The sequence below is a fragment of the Trichechus manatus genome, unplaced genomic scaffold (genome assembly GCF_000243295.1).
Source record: "Trichechus manatus latirostris isolate Lorelei unplaced genomic scaffold, TriManLat1.0 scaffold00031, whole genome shotgun sequence".
Taxonomy (NCBI): domain Eukaryota; kingdom Metazoa; phylum Chordata; class Mammalia; order Sirenia; family Trichechidae; genus Trichechus; species Trichechus manatus.
Window position 1 is genome coordinate 15,379,419 of NW_004443967.1, and position 18,464 is coordinate 15,397,882.

At 49.6% G+C, this 18,464-nt stretch overlaps 2 protein-coding genes across 4 annotated transcripts in view; one reads left to right on the plus strand and one right to left on the minus strand.

Moving 5' to 3' along the window:
- EDRF1 (erythroid differentiation regulatory factor 1) overlaps positions 1 to 7,288 on the plus strand; it is a 41,307-nt gene extending 34,019 nt beyond the window's left edge. The window contains exons 25-26 of one of the 3 annotated variants that reach the window (XR_002823812.1): positions 36 to 141; positions 6,360 to 6,456. Coding sequence is in view for 2 of the 3 variants with exons in the window: in XM_004374975.2 (XP_004375032.1) it covers positions 6,360 to 6,519 (160 nt within the window). In the remaining variant the exon portion in view is untranslated. Of the gene's footprint in view, positions 1 to 35; positions 142 to 6,359 lie in introns of all 3 variants that reach the window. The other 2 variants (XM_004374975.2, XM_023730052.1) reach the window with 2 other exon arrangements.
- A 1,789-nt stretch (positions 7,289 to 9,077) lies between these two features.
- Positions 9,078 to 17,003, minus strand: MMP21 (matrix metallopeptidase 21). The gene is made up of 7 exons (XM_004374976.2): positions 16,842 to 17,003; positions 15,607 to 16,207; positions 14,469 to 14,608; positions 14,080 to 14,221; positions 12,760 to 13,017; positions 9,946 to 10,118; positions 9,078 to 9,647 (listed from the first exon to the last, which is right to left on the minus strand). The coding sequence occupies exons 1-7, from the start codon at positions 17,001 to 17,003 to the stop codon at positions 9,348 to 9,350; spliced, it is 1,776 nt and encodes a 591-aa protein (XP_004375033.1). The 3' UTR covers positions 9,078 to 9,347.
- Between the last annotated feature and the right edge of the window lie 1,461 nt (positions 17,004 to 18,464).

The following is an 18,464-nucleotide window of genomic DNA, read 5'->3' on the forward strand; positions in this document are numbered from 1 at the left end:
GCTGCCTGAGGGTAAACACCCTGTTGTTGTCGTAGTTCCCCTGAGAGAGATGAGTGACCCCGGGCGGAGATCCTCAGTGTTTTACCAACACTGCTAACACTGTCCCTAGTGGGAAGCCAGGACTCCAGTCTGACACTCGAGGTACGTACATCGCAGAAGGGAGATGAACATCAGAGTCGCTCTAGAGCCCAGGAAATTCCCAAGGAGAACAGAGAAGCGAGTGTCTCCGCAGGAAACGTTCTCGTGTACTTACATCATCTGTCGAGTCTCGTTCTGTTGCTGGAGTTGTTAGTTCGGCCTTATTAATTTAATGTGGAATTCCAGAGTTGCTGGTCAGGAAAGGAGCCCTGGTGGCGTGGTGGTTAGGAGCTCGGCTTCTCACCAAAAGGTCAGCAGTTCAAATCCATCAGCTGCTCCTTGGAGACCCTATGGGGTCACTGTGAGTCATAATTGACTTGATGGCAGTGGGTTTGGTTTTTTACAGGTTTGGATCAGGAAAGTAATATAAATAATATGCCTTTTTAAAAAATGTAAGTACAATCTGGCCATATTACAAAGCTTGGAAAATAGCAGAAAGAAGAAGAAAATCATTCACCCTGACACCCTAATACCTGCATTGTTATCAGTTATCCTGTGCCTGTTTACCAGCTTATAATCAGTATACAGTTCTGGTCTGTTTGATGTTTTAGTTCATATACAGTAGAATCCCCTCTGTGGTATGTATTGAGTTTTAACAAATGCATGGAGTCTCGTATTCACTTACCATACAGAACACTTCCATCACTCCAGAAGGTCCCTCTTGCTGCCCCTTTGTAGTCAACCCCTCCCCCACCCTCCGTTCCTTAAGATCTCAGGGAGAAAGCATTCTGCCTTTTAAGTTTAACGCTAGCCATAGTTTAAACTTGGCTGTAGATGCCCTTTATCAAGATGAGGATGGTCCCTTCTGTTCCTAGTTTGCTGAGAGTTTTCATCATGAATGGATGTTGAATTTTTGTCAAGATATTTTTGCTGCATTGACTGACCATGCGGTTTTCCTTTGGGGAGTTACATTGACTCTCCCCAATCTTTCTTGAAAGCACCTGGTGGGGTTCTTGGAGGAAGTCCTGTAGGGGAGGTATGGCCTGCTCCTCCCCCTGCAGCGCCCAGCGACTCCTCACTCCCACTAGCCCACACACAGCCTAACCAGCTCACTAACTGTTTCAGCTAAATTCTTACCAGTGCCCAGGTAAGGAAGTACTCCCCTGTCGCTCCCTGAATCAACTGTCTGCCCTTAGACTCCAGACTAGTTACTTTCCCGGGACCTGAGCTCTCTGATGGATTCGAGAAAAGGTGTGAGCTTATCGTTTGTCCTGCTTCTGTAGGTGTTGGGTTTGTTGTTGTTGTTTTTGATGTCATTTATTTTGTTGTTATTGTGGAGACTGTACCCAGCAAAACACAAACCAATTTAACAATTTCTACATGTACCATTTAATAACATTATTACATTCTTCAAGTTGTGCAACCATTCACACCCTCCTTTTATGAATTGTTCTTCCCTCATTAACATAAACTCTTTGACCCCTAAGGTTTCTATCTCATTTCAAGTTGCTATTGTCAATTTGATCCCGTATAGATGGTTCTTAAAAGAGCATAATGCTCAAAGCAGACCTTTTTTACTAGTTAAGCTAAACTATTTTTTTAAGAAGACTTTAGGGGATGTTTTTGGTTTAAGGTTTAAAGATTATCTCAGGGCAGTAGTTTGAGGGGCTTCATCCAACCTTCATGGCTCCAGAAAGTGTAGAGTCCGTGAGAATTTGAAATTCTGTTCTGCATTTTCCCCCTTTTGATCAGGATTCTTTAGTAGACTCTTTGATGAAAATGTTCAGTAATGGTAGCTGGACACCATCCAGTTCTTCTGATCTCATGGCAAAGGAGGCAGTTTGTTCGTGGAGGCAATTAGCCACACATTCTATATCCTCATCCTGTTCCTGACTCTCCTCCTTCCTCTGTTGCTCCAGGTGAATTCTGTTAATGGTAGTTTTGCAAGGGTGGGGGCAATACTTTTTCCAGCTCTCTACATCCTCAGAAGAAGCACCCTCCAATAATTGCCTTCAAATAATTCTTTACAGCCTAATGAGAACTTGTATTTTGGGGGGCAGTGTCAGTAACATTTAGGTACACTGCTGTTTCATTCAGCTCAGTTTCTAATCCTCGGTGTCTACAGCACATCCTGTCACTGGTACATAGCAACTTAGCAGACACCCATCTTTCTGGAGAACTAGAAGGCAGAGGAGATAGTCATGTAATGACACGCAGTTGAAAAAGAACTCAGGGCTTCTCCTATTTAACAGCAGTGGGTTAATTTTTTTTAAATGTTAGTGGTTTCCACAAGGTGGCGATATAAATACATAATATGTGAGAAACAGTAATTCATTTATTTTCACAAATTGATTGTTTAAGTAATTGGCTGATGGGTAGTAGTTTCAGTCCTGTAATGTCTTCTATAATCATAGCAATCATGTATGACCTAGTAATTTTTGTTTCAGTGGCGGGTCCTCTAACCTTCTGTTTATTCAGATTTTTAGTGTTCTTTGCAAAAATACTTTGTCTAAAATTTTCATGGATGGTACATAAATCCTGTTTAGCTAATTTGTGCTACTTTCTCAAGGTTTCTTAAATAAAAGACTGTAAAATGTGATACTGGTGGTAATATAATTAATATGTTTACAGGTTTCAATCCAGAGAGAAATATTGCTTACTAAGCCTGGGACTTTCTTGTGTTTCACTGATAAGGAGATGAAAACATCTGTGATCATACTGTGCAGAGGAGAGCCTCCTCAGCTGCACACCAGTCATTTCACTGTGCATTAGTGCCCATTCCTTTTTGGAATGAAGGGAAATCAAAACAAGACTTTAAAATACAGGAAATATTAATAAGTTTATGGTTTGTTTTACTTAGCTCTTCCCCTCCTCCCCAGGTTGAATAAACTGAGCTTAATAATTTAAATGTATCTTAATTTTCTTAGGTTCCCATAGCATTGTCGTGAAATCTAAGAAAATTAAGATGTATTTAACTTGTTAAAAAATTTTGTTGTTTTCATTTTGAGATCATGCAGACGTTTTGTCCTGGGGCTGCTGCCTTGGCACTGGCCTGCCTGAAACACTGATGTGGTCTGTTAGGTCGTGGGTTTTCTTTTGGATTAAGACTCATCTGTCTGCTCTTGTGCTGTGTTTTGATCGTCAGTACTTTGACAGATTGGAGGCTCTTGACCTTTTGGTGACTTTGAGGTTTAATATAATGAAAAACTAAAAAGTTGAGGTAATCCATGAGGTGGAGGAGCTCTCGGCCACGGTGCAGAGAACAAATCTTGTAGATTTATGGGTTGTTCCGGGCCAGATGGATAAATTTAATATTTGGTTAAGATTTGTAAAAAGGAAGATAAAAGACTGTAAGTTAGCTACCTTTGGAATAAAGACAACCCTATGAAATGATGGTGCCCTGAGCAGGGTTCATGGTTCAGTGAAACCATTGATGGGAGCTGACTAAGGAAGGGAATAATTTGTAGAAATTGAAAGGCGGAGATTTAAGATTCAGAGCGTGGTCAGAACTGATGAGAAGGTTTAAAATTTATGATCCCAGCAGCCATCGGTTTTCTTTAGGCACCCACCTGGCTAAAATGACAATGTGATATCACTGTCCATAGAGAATAAGTCATATTTTGAACACCTCTGATTACTATGAAATGGCCATTTAAAGTTTTATAAGGTCATCAAAGATTTCGGTGACTAAACTAAAACACAGTTATGCTGACGCCCAAATGGCAGATAGTGAATGTATCCGAACAGCCCCATTGGGTGGAGCTGGGGAGGGGCGGGGGAAGAGAAGAGATCTGTCTGCTAAAAGAAGCAGGAATAAGACAGGAGAAGTGGGTCTCTAAAAAGGTTGTGTGTGTGCTGGACTGCACTGGTCTCTAGCCTGGGCCTGTGGTCAGGAAAAGGTGAACTGAGCTGTGAAAGACGAAAAGGAGGAATTCCTACAGCCTGGGCCTTAAGGTGGGGCAACAGGGAGGTTCTAGACCGCTGTTGGCCCTCTGGCAGGCCTGCTGACAGGTGCTCGGGGAAAGGCAGGAAATTGGCTCATGGGAGAGTGCAAAGAACATAGCATTTGAAGTTGGAAAACATACGTCTTGACCTTGATCGAGATTATATAACCCTTCTGGGCCCTAGGAGCCCTGGTGGCACAGTGGTTAAAGCACTCAGCTGCTAACTGAAAGGTCAGTGGTTTGAACCCACCAGGCACTCTGCAGGAGACAGATGTGGCCATCTACTTCCGTAAAGATTACGGCCTTGGAAACCCTATGGGGCAGTTCTACTCTGTCCTACAGGGTCACTATGAGGCGGAATTGACTTGACAGCAGTGGGTTTGGGTCTGGGCCTTAGTTTTTACATTTGTAAAATAAGAATACTAGTCCTTGCCCTTCTAAGGAGACAGGTTTTTTGTGAGGCTCAGATGTGATCGTGTACAATACGGAACTGTCGGCTCTTAACCAGGTTACATGTAGCTGGGGGTCTGCACTGTATCTGGGCTCGTTAAAAAATGGGTACTAGACATGAGCTGCCATGTAATGACTGTAACAACACAAATACAATCTGTTGATCCATCATAAGGGTTAAATATTTTCAGAACAAACAGCAAACTTAGGAAGCTTTTGTTAAAACAGTTTTTAATGGACTACTGTACACTTAATTGTGCTCATGAAGAACCTGTATGTAGATCAAGAGGCAGTTGTTCAAACAGAACAAGAGGATACTGCGTGGTTTAAAGTCAGGAAAGGTGTGCATCAGGGTTGTATCCTTTTACCACACCTTTTCATTCTATATGCTGACCAGATAATCCTAGAAGCTGGATTATATGAAGAAGAATGTAGCATTAGGATTGGAGGAAGACTTCTTAACAACCTGTGTGATACAGGTGACACAACCTTGCTTGCTGAAAGTGAAGAGGACTTGAAGCCCTTACCGATGAAGATCAAAGACTATGGCCTTCAGTATGGATTACACCTCAACATTAAGAAAACAAAAATCCTCACAACTGGACCAGTAAGCAACATCATCATAAATGGAGAAAAGATTGAAGTTGTCAAGGATTTCATCTTACTTGGATCCACAATCAACACCCATGGAAGCAGCAGTCAAGAAATCAGAAGACGCATTGCATTGGGCAAATCTGCTGCAAAAGACGTCTTTAAATTGTTGGAAAGCAAAGACATCACCTTTGAAGACTAAGGTGCACCTGCCCAAGCCATGGTGTTTTCAGTCGTCTCATACGTGAATGAAAGCTGGATGATAAACAAGGAAGAATGAAGAATAATTGACGCCTTTGAATTGTGGTGTTGGTGAAGAATATCGAATATACCACGGACTGCCAAAAGAACGAACAAATCTGTCTTGGAAGAAGTGCATCCAGAATGTTCCTTGGAAGCAAGGATGGTGAGACTACATCTCACATACTTTCGACATGTTATCGGGAGGGATCAGTCCCTGGAGAGGGACATCATGCTTGGTAAAGTACAGGGTCAGCGAAAAAAAAGAACACCCTCAATGAGATGGATTGACACAGTGGCTGCAGCAGTGAGCTTAAGCATAGCAATGATTGTGAGGATGGCACAAGACTGGGCAGTGTTTCGTTCTGTTGTACATAGATAGGGTCACTGTAAGTTAGAACTGACTCAACAGCACCTAACAGCAACAGCTGTATAGTCCTCTTTGACTGAGGGGCATTCTTCACAGGGAAGCTGTACTGACGTGAGTAAATTGAGGTGCAAGAGTTCCTCGAAGTCAGGAGTCTGTGTGTGAAGTCCTGGATAGTTCTCGCTCTGGATGAAGCAGCCCCACGGGTGCCTTAGAAGTGTGCTTGTTCTTGACACTGGGAGGGTCCGTAGCCTGGGGCCTTAATACAGAAATACTGCTTAGCTTGACCTCACCCATCTGTTCTTTTTGTTCTTAGCATTTATCCTGGAACCCTCTGTTTTCTTAAATAACTCCTACTTCGATAGAATGCAGATTCCACGAAGTCAGGGAGTTTTGTTATGTTCTGTCCAGAGCAGTTCCTGGTACATAGTAGGCACACAAGTATTTGTGAAAAGAATGAGTATTTGTTTTAATTGATGTATTGAAAATTATTGCCTAGAAACAGGCCCACAAGCAGTAGATGCAGGAAGGCAGGTATGGAATCGGTGGTGACAGAGCTTTTTATATTTCACGGAACACCTGGTTCTCTCTGAAGAGTGACCGTCGGGCTGGATTGTTTATTTATGTACCGGTCTGTGCGCTGTTGGTGGCATCACCGTTTGCTTTACCTGTTTTGTTTTTAACCCCAGCAGTAACACGGAAGAAGACGTGGTCCTCAAAGCCAACAAGCAGATCTACTCCCAGCTTTTGAGAGCGACCGCAGACAGAGGCACAGCTGTCTTGGAAAGAATCGATGTTGTGGTCCATTTGCTGGATCAGCTTGCCTGCAGCGGCAGCGCCGGTCAGTGACCTCGCGCGTGGATCTGCTTCCGCAGAAATGCTGTCAGTGCCTTCCAGCCACGGGAGCCAGTCTGTCCACTTGGTGCTTCATTCCATTAAATGCGACGAATATGCATTTAAAACAGGTACAGCAGCGGAAACACGGTTTTCGCTTCCCACAACTCATGGATTCTGGTTGGGTTCTTTGGCTTCTGCACGTGAAATGCTACGATCAGAACCAAACCTCCATCTCCCCGCGTAGATTTCTCTGAGAAGCACATGGTACCTCAATACCAGTTGACTTGCTGTAATGCAATCACACTTTTACGTATTTTTGAAGTATGTTAAGCTAGTGGGTTTAAGGTATGATTATTTTGGATAAAATGTTACTTTGGCCAGAGGAACTTTTATCCCAATGATTTTACTGGCTTAAGAGAATTGAAGAAGCTCCTGCACATCTACAGCGTTTCCTTCTAATCCGCACGCCACAGAAGGGCGCCCATTTTTAGCTCAGTGCGGGATTTTTCAGAGACTAGCCGTTGTGCAATTTTCTGTACTTAGTGCACGTTCTAAGGGATTAGCTTTTCTTTGACTTTATATGGCTGTTGATCAAGAATAGGTACTACCCCTTCTTTTTTCCTTTTTAAACTCAAAACTGTGAATAAGTTAAGAATGCTATTTTGAATAAATAAACTATTTATTTTCAATGTCTATGTATTTTTCCATGTCACATTCTTCAGAGTTTTGATTTAAACTAGATCGAATAAACTTCACAAAGTAAAGATCAAAGCATTAGAAGTTCTTCCATCTTCTAAATTCTCAGTAGACTATTACACTTCTTACTCACTGCAGCCACGTGGCGCTCGTCCAGCCGTGTATAGATGTGCTCACCGCAGCCATGCGGCGCTTGTCCAGCTGCGTGCAGATGTGCTCACTGCAGCCACGTGGTGCTTGTCCAGCCGCGTGTGGATGTGCTCACTGCAGCCACGTGGCACTTGTCCAGTTGTGTGTGCTGCAGACCCGCTCGCACGGCCTTTGGATGTGCTGCGGACCTGCGTGCAGACCGGCACACCGGCGCTCCCTTCCGTCCCCCTGTGGCCTGCCTCCACTTCAGCCATCCGCCATGCCTGGCAGCCCTCTGCTCACCAGCCTTGCTTCCTGGAAGGACCCGGAGCTGTAGTGGAAACAGTCTGGAATAAACTCGGTTTTCAGCTGATCTTGTCACACGGCTTGCTGTCTTACGGAGATTGCTCAGGTGTTTTCATTGATAGCGAGTTGGCATCTGCCATCGCTTGGCAGAACTGTCCTTGCCATTTGTCTGCCCCTTTGTTGTTTGTTTCGTTCACACTGGCCTTGATACAGAGTTGTATCCATTTGCAGAAATGAGTCATTGAGGCCTTTAAAGTTTTGCTTCGCTCTAAGCAGCTGTGCACAGCTAGCCGTGTCTGATAGGGCTGGGGGTCCTGCTGCTTCCCTGAGTAGCGAGCACACACAGAGAATAACCCAGCCGTTTGCCATTGGAGCCACCTCTGGGTTTAATTCCTTCAGAAAGGATTTTCCTACTTACGTAGGAAGGAGCTGGAGTTAGGGAGGTCAGGGTGTTTATCTTGTTTCCTAGCCTCTCTCTAGCTGAACAGCTTTTCCGTCAAGGGGCAGATTTGTTTTTAAGCTAGAAAATATAACTGCTAGCTATCTCCCTTGTCAGAGCAGTAACATGAAAGTGTTTCTGCAAAGACTATGAAGGTCCTTTTAACATTTATTTGTATTTGTTGATTTTAATTTAAATGAAAGCTGCTTAAAGTGCCTGTGTTTTAGCTGCTCCCTGAGAAGTGGAGTGTTTTGAGGCTCGATCATGGAGACTACTGAACCTCTCTCATCACTTTCATTACCCACATTTTGCCCCCTCATTGCATATGACATTGGTTTTCTTGTTTATTTTTGTTTGTGTTAAGAGGTGGTAGCCAGATGATGTGAACATTAAAAGGACGTAACGCCAGCCTCGATCTACTGATGTAGCAAAATGAAACTGTCCAGCTAGCTCCAGAGCCTTCTTCGGTGGTCTAGCTTTCAGGGCATAAAGGAGTTGGCATGTGGAGCCTGTCCTGCTTTGCAGGGGGAGGAACGGGAAATGAATCGCAGCGAGCCAGAAACGGGACGCAGGTCTGTGCAAACACCACCAGACGGGAATGGACCGAGCCGGGCTGCAGTGACGAGGTGACCTTCACTGGGTTTGACCTCCGTCAGGACACACTCGTGATTTCAGTGTCTTTAACTAGAAATGGGCACAGCAGTCTCTGCCCTGCACTCTGACAGAGCTGTGGAGATCAAGAAAGAACCTTTTGTACACTGTCATCTGTGAGAAAAACAGAAATTGTTACGACAGAGATTTTGGAGTGTAGTTCCTCTAGATTCTATACACTTTCCCATTGAATCATTAACTTTTAAGTGCAATAAAATCTTGTCCATGCCCTTAGGGGGTGGCCTCTCCTTCCCTGACGGGCCCCCTGGCTGTGGCTACCTCCCTACCTACCCATGAAGTTGGGGAGGGGGCTTTGTGGGACCACGGCCGCAGAGCCCGATAGCGAGGGGGAGGCAAAGCAGGGCTCCTCAGGAGGCTTTTATTGTCCCTCTCCTAAAAATTCAGTAGAATTATTTAGTAAGTTGTTTGACTGAAAAATTGATTTTTTAAATAAAGTATTTAAAATTTTTAAATAATGCTTTTTCCATTGGGTTTTAACTTAGGGAACCACGTTCGCTTCAGTTACTAAAAATCTGGTTCGTTTTCTTTGTAAAAGAAATCAGACCTTCTCTTTTAGAAGAGCAAGCCTGTGACCGTCTCTGCTTCCCTCTTTCTCTCATTACATGCTCAGCGTGGAAGTGTGGACATCGCACACGTCAAACCACTTCCCTGAGGTAGACTCTTTTGGAAATAATCCATTAGAAGGAAGCCAGGAGTTGTGCTGTTTGTCCTTGTCGTTAACTACTTTCCAGTATGCATTGCCTTTGAAAAAGAAAATGGAGTTGTGTGCGTAGGAGTAGTAAGCTGAATCTATATTTCTGAAAGGATGGTTCTGTGAAGCTATTGCCGGGAAAACGTCAATAATCTTCTTTGGATAAGAATTAAGTACTTGATTTCTCTCGACATCAAATGCAAACACCTGCAAAGCAGATTAGAAGGTAAGATGCTTTTCTGAAATCATTGATTTTTTTTTTTTTTAGGTCAGTTTATAGCAATGAGGTAGATACATCTGTGGCTTTGCACCAAAACCTTTAGACTTGAAGTTCTTAATAATTTCCCATATGTAATGAATGGTCTGCCATTGCCCTACAAGTCTGCAGTATGAGTGTCCCCAGTTTGAGCAAAATAAGAGCAGCTTTTAACTAAGAACGTGGTCATCTAGCAAGTGTCAGTTAGGACGGCAGAAGCAGCGCTGGGCTGGAAAGCTTTCTACTTACCAAGGACCCCTTGAAGAAGTAAATCAGTCGCTTTCGTCGGTCATAAAAGGCAGTGTCCAGGGGACTTGGGATTCCAGGAAACCCTTCTGAAATCAATTTGGGGTAGCGGTTTCCTTGTTCATCTTCCGTGTGGGCCTGATCCTTGTCACTGTCATACCACCAGTACTGATTTCCTGAGAGCCAACCAAAAAATACTCATGACTTGTTAAACCACAGCAAACGACTGAGAGGACAGCTTTCAGTATCGCTCCGAGCCAGTCACGCTCAACGTTATAATGCATTTCGCCGTGATTCCAGGAAGAAGCGGGACTTCTAGAATCTGACTGATGCCTCCCCTCAAACTAATGACCCGCCCAGACCTTGAATTATTCCTAGGTTGGGCCCCAGCAGTCCGTTTCCTTCAACATCCTTGCTGCAGTTAGCATGTTGCTTGCCTTTCTCAGTGCACCCCGAGCCCTGCACACCCTGTTGGCTCTCATCAAAGCGACGGCAGAGACGACCCGGTCTTTGCCATGAAGGTGTTTGATTTGTCTCATCTTCCCTTATGCTCTAAAGAGCTTCCTTTTACACGTTAGTGGCCTTGACGGGTTGCCCTGATGCAGTTTTCCTATCCTATCCTTTTCAGTAGAAAGGGAGCCCTGGCGGTGCAGTGGTTAAGCGCTCGGCTGCGAACCAAAAGGTCGGCCGTTCTAACCCACCAGCCACTCTGGGGGAGACAGATGTGGCACTCAGCTTCCATAAAGATGACAGCCTTGGAGACCCTATGGGGCAGCTCTCCTCTGTCCTGTAGGGTCGCTGTGAGGCGGAATCGACGGCAATGAGTTTAGGCAGTAGAAGCCCTTATTTCACAGAGGAAATCAGGATGCTTATCATTAGCTTGTGCGTGCTAGCTCGTCCAGCTTCACCACCGCCCCTTCCCATCTGCAAATGAGGCAACTGGAGAGAGACGGCTGACGGCCCGCGTTCACACGGCCTAGCTGAGGCAGGAACGCAGCCGGCACTTCTGAATTCCACCCGTGGGCTTTCTCCCCACTGTCCTGTGAAATCGTAACTTGCAGCTGTCTGTGCTGCATTCCATTTTGAGGTCCAAATGTTAATTTCACAGTCTGAAACAAAGGGGATTATTCTAGGCTTTCCTTCTTAGTTCCTAATCCTGACTCCCTGGCACACTGTCAGCATACAACAGAGTAAATCCACCGAGTCAGAGCGTTCTGTGTTCACAGCTCGCAAAACATCTGAAGTCGTCAATTCCTTGGCAGCCACGTACTCACCACGTTTGGAAAGGCTCACCATTAAGACAACATGACGCACGTCCAGTTAAGGGGTGCAGCTTACTCTAATGTTTTTTGAATTTAAAGTGTTCACAGCAAATTAAACTTCAGATGTTTTTGAAGCTCTAAGAATGAAAGACAGCTGTGGTGTAGCCATCGCCCATGATGACCTAATTCCAAACTTGAGTTTCTTTGAATGTCGCCAATATAAATCCTACATTTCAGGACTTGTTCAAACACAGAAAGATGTGCCTGCAAATCTGAGAGACCCGAACTAGAGAAGTCGGCCCTAAGGCGGTGTCTTTCTGTGACTGAACTAAATGCTTCCCGTGTGTCCCGTGAAGGGAGACGAAGATGAGAGTTACACACAGGTTTCTACGGCGAGATTCACACAGAGTTCTTTCGGTTTGGCTCTCGGCCTTGTTAACTCAGTGAGTTCAAGCAGTGTGGTTCTGGGGATTCAAGCAGAGGGGGCAGGGAGAAGGGAGAGACGCAGCGAGGAGGGAGTCTTGTCTGTGGTCCGGCCCCGTGCTGTCTGCTCCCACAGAGGCAGTGTGCAGACGGGAACTGGTGCAGAGCCCAAGATACAGCAGTGTGTCAATGGGGGGGGACACCCACTGCCGTGTGTGAATGGGGGGGACAACACCCCTCTGCATTCCACCACCACCAACCTGTCCCATTACCTCCACCTCAGCTTCTGCCTTTCCAGCAAAATGCTGAACGAAATCGCCCTTGATCCCTTGCCACCTGCTGGGGGAAGCCCAGCCCCTGATCTGGCATTTGAGGCCCTCCATGATCCTGTCTCTCCAAGCTAACCTCACAGCATGGGAGCCCCCGTCAGGCCTCAATTCGCTCAGCTGTCAACCAACGGGCCTTTGTCACTTCAGATCTCAGGCTCTGCTTCTGCTTCCCGTCTCTGACCTTTGTACCCCCCCATCCACACATACCCCCCCATCCACACACAGATACCCCATCTACACACACACACCCATCCACACACACCCATGCACACACACCCCCATGCACACACACACACACCCATCCACACACACACACACACACACACACACACAACCATCCACACACACACAGCCATGCAAACACACCCCCCCGTCCCGCTGCCCTTTTCTGGGCACTCCAGACTCTACCCGTCCTTCAGGTCTGGGTCAAGCCCTGACTCCTGGGTGGCCCAGCATGGGATTCCAGGTGCAGCCATGGCCTCTTCAGTCAGTCGACCCCTTGAAAACACACTTCTGTTGCTGGGAGGACATCCGCCGTGTTCTGTTTTTTCCTCCAGAACCAGATTAAAGCCTTGGCAACACCTCAGTGCCTGACATGATTCATTCGCTCACCATTGCTCGGGGCGTCAGGTGGTAGAGCGCAATCCCTGTTCTGAGGGAGCTGACGGAGCGCCGGAGCGGACAGGAGTTAGCAGGTAATTCATTACAGGAGCATTACAACACGCTCCACGGTCGGGGCTCAAAACGTTTATTCCCCATGCATTTGCTGAAGACAGACATCAAGCCCCCCGCAGACTCTTTACCTTTAAAAAAGTAGCGTTCATCTCTTCTCCAAGTCCAGATGTGAACAAAAGCGTCTATGTTCTGTGCCGGGATCCCGTGCCAGCCGATGGGGATTTGGATAGGATCCCCATAGCGTGTCCTGTTGTTCCGATTTTCATAAAGCCAGTACCAGCTCTTGCGGAAGAAATAGGTGCTGAACCTCACCATCACTTCCCCGTACTGGTTCCTCTCTTTCCGAATCCAGTCAAATGCAGTATCAAATGAGCCTTCACATGGACCTGAAAAACAAAACGTGGCCACTTGTCATACGGTGTATGTCACACGTGTGACTTGAGTAGAGACAGTTGCAAAGCTGGAGTTTTGGACCAAAACACCTTAAAGCGAGATGCCATACAAGACTGGAAGCCAGCCTTCCCGCTGAGCCGAGTGTCGCTGGAGAGATGCGGGGTGCCTCAGCCGTCCCAGCTCGCGGGGCACTCTGGCTTCATTATATGCTCCTGGTCCCTCTCAAACGTGCCTCAGTTTGGGTGCTGACGTGTACCATCCCCCCAGATACAGCTGTTGCCTTTTGATGGCCATCTGACTTCATTAGCGAGAAGAAGCTGGTTCTGGGCACTCACAAGGGCACGCTTTCCACGGGGACATAAATGTCTCCTAGCTTCTGTTATTTTCAGGAGGATTTAAGCAGACAGACCTGGGGATGGTCCCTGTGAGGGGCCTTTAAGTGGAAAACTGTAGCCTAGTTTTTCTCCCCTTCAGCCCTGTGCTAAATTGTTACTCACTTTCATTCATTAACCACTAGGTCTGTGCTGTGAACCAGGATACACTGCTCTCTGCCTCGGGGCAGAAGTAAACTTCCGTGGCCTCCCATCCGCACGGCTCTCGTGGAACGCCACGGCACAGGTGGCCGTTGGGTGGAGAACCTCGTTTGCACGTAGCGTGGCAGGTGGGAGAGAGAGTCCAGGAGGAAATGTCCCCCTGTGGCTCCCTACTGGAGCCCTGGTGGCGCAGTGGTTAGGAGTTCAGCTGCTAACCAAAAGGTTGGCCATTCAAATCCACCAGCCGCTCCTTGGAAACCCTGTGGGGCAGATCCACCCTGTCCTATAGGGTCACTATGAGTCGACGGCAACAGGTTTTTGGCTTTTCGGCTACTGACTGAGCGTGGCCACTTCTAACTAAGAGAGTTAGCATCATGGAGCTGGAAGGCAGTGACTCGGGGGTGACGTCAAGAGTTGTGCCATTTGGTGCTCTTTGGGGACCCACCTCCCAATGAGGAATGGGTGGGGTCCTGCGGGGTGTTCCCTTGCACTCTGGGGTGATGTCTCACTGAGCGGTCTTACCATACAGCTTTTGAACGGCTTTTCTGTCTGACCAGTCCAGCTCAAACGCAGGCCCCTGGGGGATGTAATTCGGCTGCATTACTGACCCTGTCCTGTAGGTGTGAGGCAAGCCGAGGACATGGCCGATTTCATGGACGGCCACCTGTAGATGGGACACGAGCCATCAGTGCTGTGCCCGGCCCAGCGGTCCGCGTCCACGGGGACTGGCCCCATCACGAGGCAGCTCTGAGAAGAGCTGGGCTAAGTTAGGTGAAGGAGGACCGTTGGCAGAGCTGATCGCCTTCCTTAGACGGACGCGGACACCTGGCTGGAAAAGCTCTGTGTTCTGGACTCGGGCTGAGTCTGTGCCGCCCTTTGTCCCGTCGGCACCAGCAGGCTGGGGCACTCACTCTGAGAAGGCTGATGCCAGTGTCGCTGGCGGGAGGAGTAAAGTGTTCGTCCTCGTCAAAGTGAACATCACCCAGGCGCCAGGCGTGGGCAAACTCCTGCCCGCTCCCATCGAAAACCCGCGGGCACCCCAGGTGCCGGCCTGCAAGGGAGATGGGCCCGGTGAATCCAGAGCACACGCCACACTGGCTCCTCACTTCCTGGCACCAGAATACAGACACACAGAGGCTCCCGCCCCCAGGAGCAGAGGCAGACGCAGCAGCAGTAACCACCCAGTGTCTCCGCCCGCCCCGGTGAAGGGCGGTGCTGGCGGCTGCCCTGCCCACGGGTCAAATGCCCATGGGACACGTACAGGAGACCGTGTGCTGAAGAACTGTGATAAACAGTGTGCTCGTGAAGTCCCAAGGCTGTGCTGTAGACAGCCAGCCTCCTACCAAGTGCTGTGGAGTGGGGCGGGGGGAGTGGCCGCAAAGAGGCCTTACGGAGGACAAGGTAGGAGCTGGATCCTCATCTCGGAGTGGGTCACGACATAAAGGGGCGCTACCTGTGGTTGGGAGTCCCTGGGTGGTGCAGCTAACATGGTCAGCTGCTAACTGAAAGGTCGGCAGTTGAGTCCACCCAGAGGTGCCTCAGAAGAAAGGTCTGGTGATCTGCTTCTGAAAGATCACAGCCATTGAAAATCCTATGGAGCACAGTTCTACTCTGAAACGTGGAGTCAGAATTGACCTGAGGGCGGCTTACAGTGTGCTGATGCGCTGCCTGGTGTCACCCCAGAGCAAGCCAGCAGGTGGGGATTATCCTGCTGTGCTACATGGGCCTGGAGTAAGGACAAGCACAGGTGGGGTTCACCTACGTCAGCCTGACTGAGCAGGTGCTCACCGGGCTCCACCATTGTGCTACACGGACCCCGCACTGTGCTGTACCGGCCCTGCATTGTGCTACACTGACCCCACATTGTGCCCTCGGGATGCCACGTTGCGCTACATGGCCCCACAGTGTGTTACACGGACCCCTACACGGACCGCCCCTTGTGCTACATGGACCTCTCATTGTGCCCTTGGGGCCCGCACACTCAGGAAGGGCAGAAAGGAGGCCGCCTGCAGTCCTGGCAATGGCGGCTCACGGCAGTCGCCCTCCTACCTCTCCCAAAGCCCAGTTTGATGTCAATCTGGGCACCGGGGCTGGTCAGGTCCTCCTCGAAGTCCAGCGGCGTCACCTCGCTCCACATCCGGAAGGCCAGTCTGAAGATGTACCTCTGCTCGCCTGCAGACAGCTGGCTGCTGTAGCCCTCGCCCACCAGCCTCCACTTGAGGGTCCTTTTGGAGAAGGCCCTGGTGGCACCGCTGTCCCCGGAGGCCTCCTCCCGGCCGACCAGGGGACGGAGCAGCTGCAGGAAGCGCTTCGCACGGGCCCGGGCCGGCGGGGGCTGCGGGACGCGGGGGTCACGGTCACTCCGGAGGCCGGGGTTGCCGCGGGGATCGGGGACGCCACGGGGGTCGAAGGCGCCCTGAGGATCGGGGACGCCACGGGGGCGGGGGACGCCTTGGAAACCTGAGGCGCCGCGGGGGTCGGGGACGCCGCAACGCGGTCTGTTCATGACCCGCAGCGTGGCTGCGTCCAGCGCCCCCGTGGCCGGTAGCCGGTTGGCGCTCTGGAAGGCGCGCACGGCCTCGGCGAAGGCGCGGGGCCCCGGGTCTCCGGGTCGCGGGGCCGCGGTCCAACCGTACTTGGCCAGGAAGCCCTGCGGAGAGACGGCGGGCGGTGGCCCCTCAGCGCCTCCCACCGGGCACATCCCGGACCGCCCGCTTTGTCCTCCTCTCCCCCGAGGGCCTCCTCCTGTCCCCCAACACGCTGTGGGCTTTGCGCAGTGCCCTCTGCCTGGGACGCTTCTCTCCCTGCTCCCTCCCCAGGGCCTCCGGGGGGCTCAGCCCGAAGGCCAACGGATGCCACGGGATCAGCGCCTCGGCCACTATTTCACACGCCGCTGTTCCTGTGCGTGGGACATCACTGACCTCGGGCTGCCGATTATGTAAATAACATCAGGGTAAGATGCGGATTCACGACACACCACCAACCGTGTAAGCAACCTTTCCCAGAGCCGGCGGAGCTCAAGACTGGCCTTCCGCCTCCGCTGGCAAACGTAGCTGTGCGGGCCTAGCAGCCGGGGGTTCTCTGGGGCAGAGAGTGAGCTCTGCATATGGCAGGTGCTCAGTTAATCCACGTGAAGGCAGAGGAGGGCAGACAGCCCCGGATCGCCAGCATAGGTCTGTAACAAGATTCCTTTAAAAAAGCGTGTGTGCGCACATGTACACATGTGCACGCATGTTCTGTGCACTGTGCACGTGGGCTCTGCGCTTTCTCGGGGCTTCTCCTACCTGAGCAGCGCGGAGGTCGGCGATGGGCTGGGCCTGTCGCAGGAGGGATGGCTCCAGGTCCGAGTGGTCCCGGCCATGGAAAAGGGTCTCGGGCTGGGCGGGCCAGGGGGCAGCCAGCCAGCAGAACAGCAGAGTCGGACGGAAGATGGAGGCAGCGTGCATGGCCCGATCTGACCAGAGGGACCCTGCCCTCCCTGCTCCTGCTTCGTCCCCGTCTCCCCTCCTTAAGGAGCAGGGCCTGAGGCGGCTTTTATGAGTGCCACAGAGGAGGTTGCCGAGTATCCCACCATCTCTCACCCAGCCCTGAAGTGTGCCCACCAGGCTCGGCGGTGGCCGTGTCGCGGGACCCAGGAGGTGCTATGCTTTGAAGATCCCGGTGCCACTTTTCTTGTTAGCTTGAGAACTCACTCCCTCTCTCAGGGCCTTCAGTGTTTGCATAGCCTTGGGTAACTGCATCTCAAACTCGCAAACGCCTGCGGACTGCAGGCCTGTTTGTTGCCTAGGCGAGCTGCGGAATCACAGCAAACTTCCACCAGCTGTTAGCAGAGGCAGACAACCTCGCTAGCAACATGCAGCTCAGAACTGGACCTGAATTTAAAAACCATGACCACTAGTTTGCTCACCGTTTGAGAGAAGTTTTTTGTTTGCTTGGGAGCGTTTGAGGATTTTTAGTTTGTTTCTCTGGTGTCCATTATTTATTTCTCTTTATGAAGAAAATACATGATCAGTGTACAAAATATAAGTTTAAAACGTACTGAGAATAAAGGGGAAAATCCTGATTCAGGTGGTATCGTTTTGGTGAGCATTCTAGCAGCTACGTACATCGTGTGCACACACAAGACAGGTAAGTGTGTGATTTTACGTAACTCCCTAGTGGCGGCTGTTCAGGCCAGGAGGCCGCGTCGCTGCTTTCTCCCCAGACTTCCTCCTCCAGCCCAGGGCCCCGCACCCTCAGCTAAGTGCCCGGGTCCTGTGAGGCCCATGCATTTTCCTGAGTCACCTTCTAGCCTTCCTGGTGGCTGTCATCCCGTGACGGCTCGGTCACCCCCGTTCTCACAAGCTCTCAGAGTTCTCCACGCCAGGTCCTCCTGTCATCGGATGCCACTGGAGAACCATGGCACCACCCTTTCTCAAAGGCCTTGTTGACTTCACTGCATGGCCAGCCTCGCCGTTGGCTTTTCTCTCAAAGCGGACTTCCCTCAGTTATTACTCAGCCTCAGAGTGCAGTGGACTCTCAAGGTTCAGCACGTTTGATGGACCTGACTTCATTCCAACTAAGTTGGATTTTGAGGAAATAAATTGGACTTAGAAGGGAAAATGGCAGTGGAAGGCCCAGGGCCCACAGTGAAGACAGAACGAGGGACCAGGGGCTCCTGGAGAGGCTGGTTCCGCTTCTGTGTAGGCGCCCCCGGCTGAGCCTGAGGAAAAGGTCTGGCTTTCAGGTCAGAAGGAAGCCTGTGGAATGGATATGCCTGGTGTTCAGAAAAATGGCCATGGATAGACAGGTGGTCGTCGCTGTCCCTCTGTGCAGAGGATCTGCCCAGGTCACCCCCAGACTGGAGCTCTAATGACCGCCACAGCCTGCTTCTCCACTGAGGTAGATTTGACAGGAAGCGGCAGTCT

Excerpts from the sequence above, each read along its gene's own strand:
- MMP21 (XM_004374976.2), bottom strand. The coding sequence starts at position 17,003 with ATGCACGCTGCCTCCATCTTCCGTCCGACTCTGCTGTTCTGCTGGCTG. Across the intron at positions 14,609-15,606 it reads CAAACTGGGCTTTGGGAGAG|GCCGGCACCTGGGGTGCCCG; the intron begins GTAGGAGGGCGA and ends TCTCCCTTGCAG. Across the intron at positions 9,648-9,945 it reads ACTTCTTCAAGGGGTCCTTG|GTGTTTGCATTTGATGTCGA; the intron begins GTAAGTAGAAAG and ends TCTGCTTTGCAG.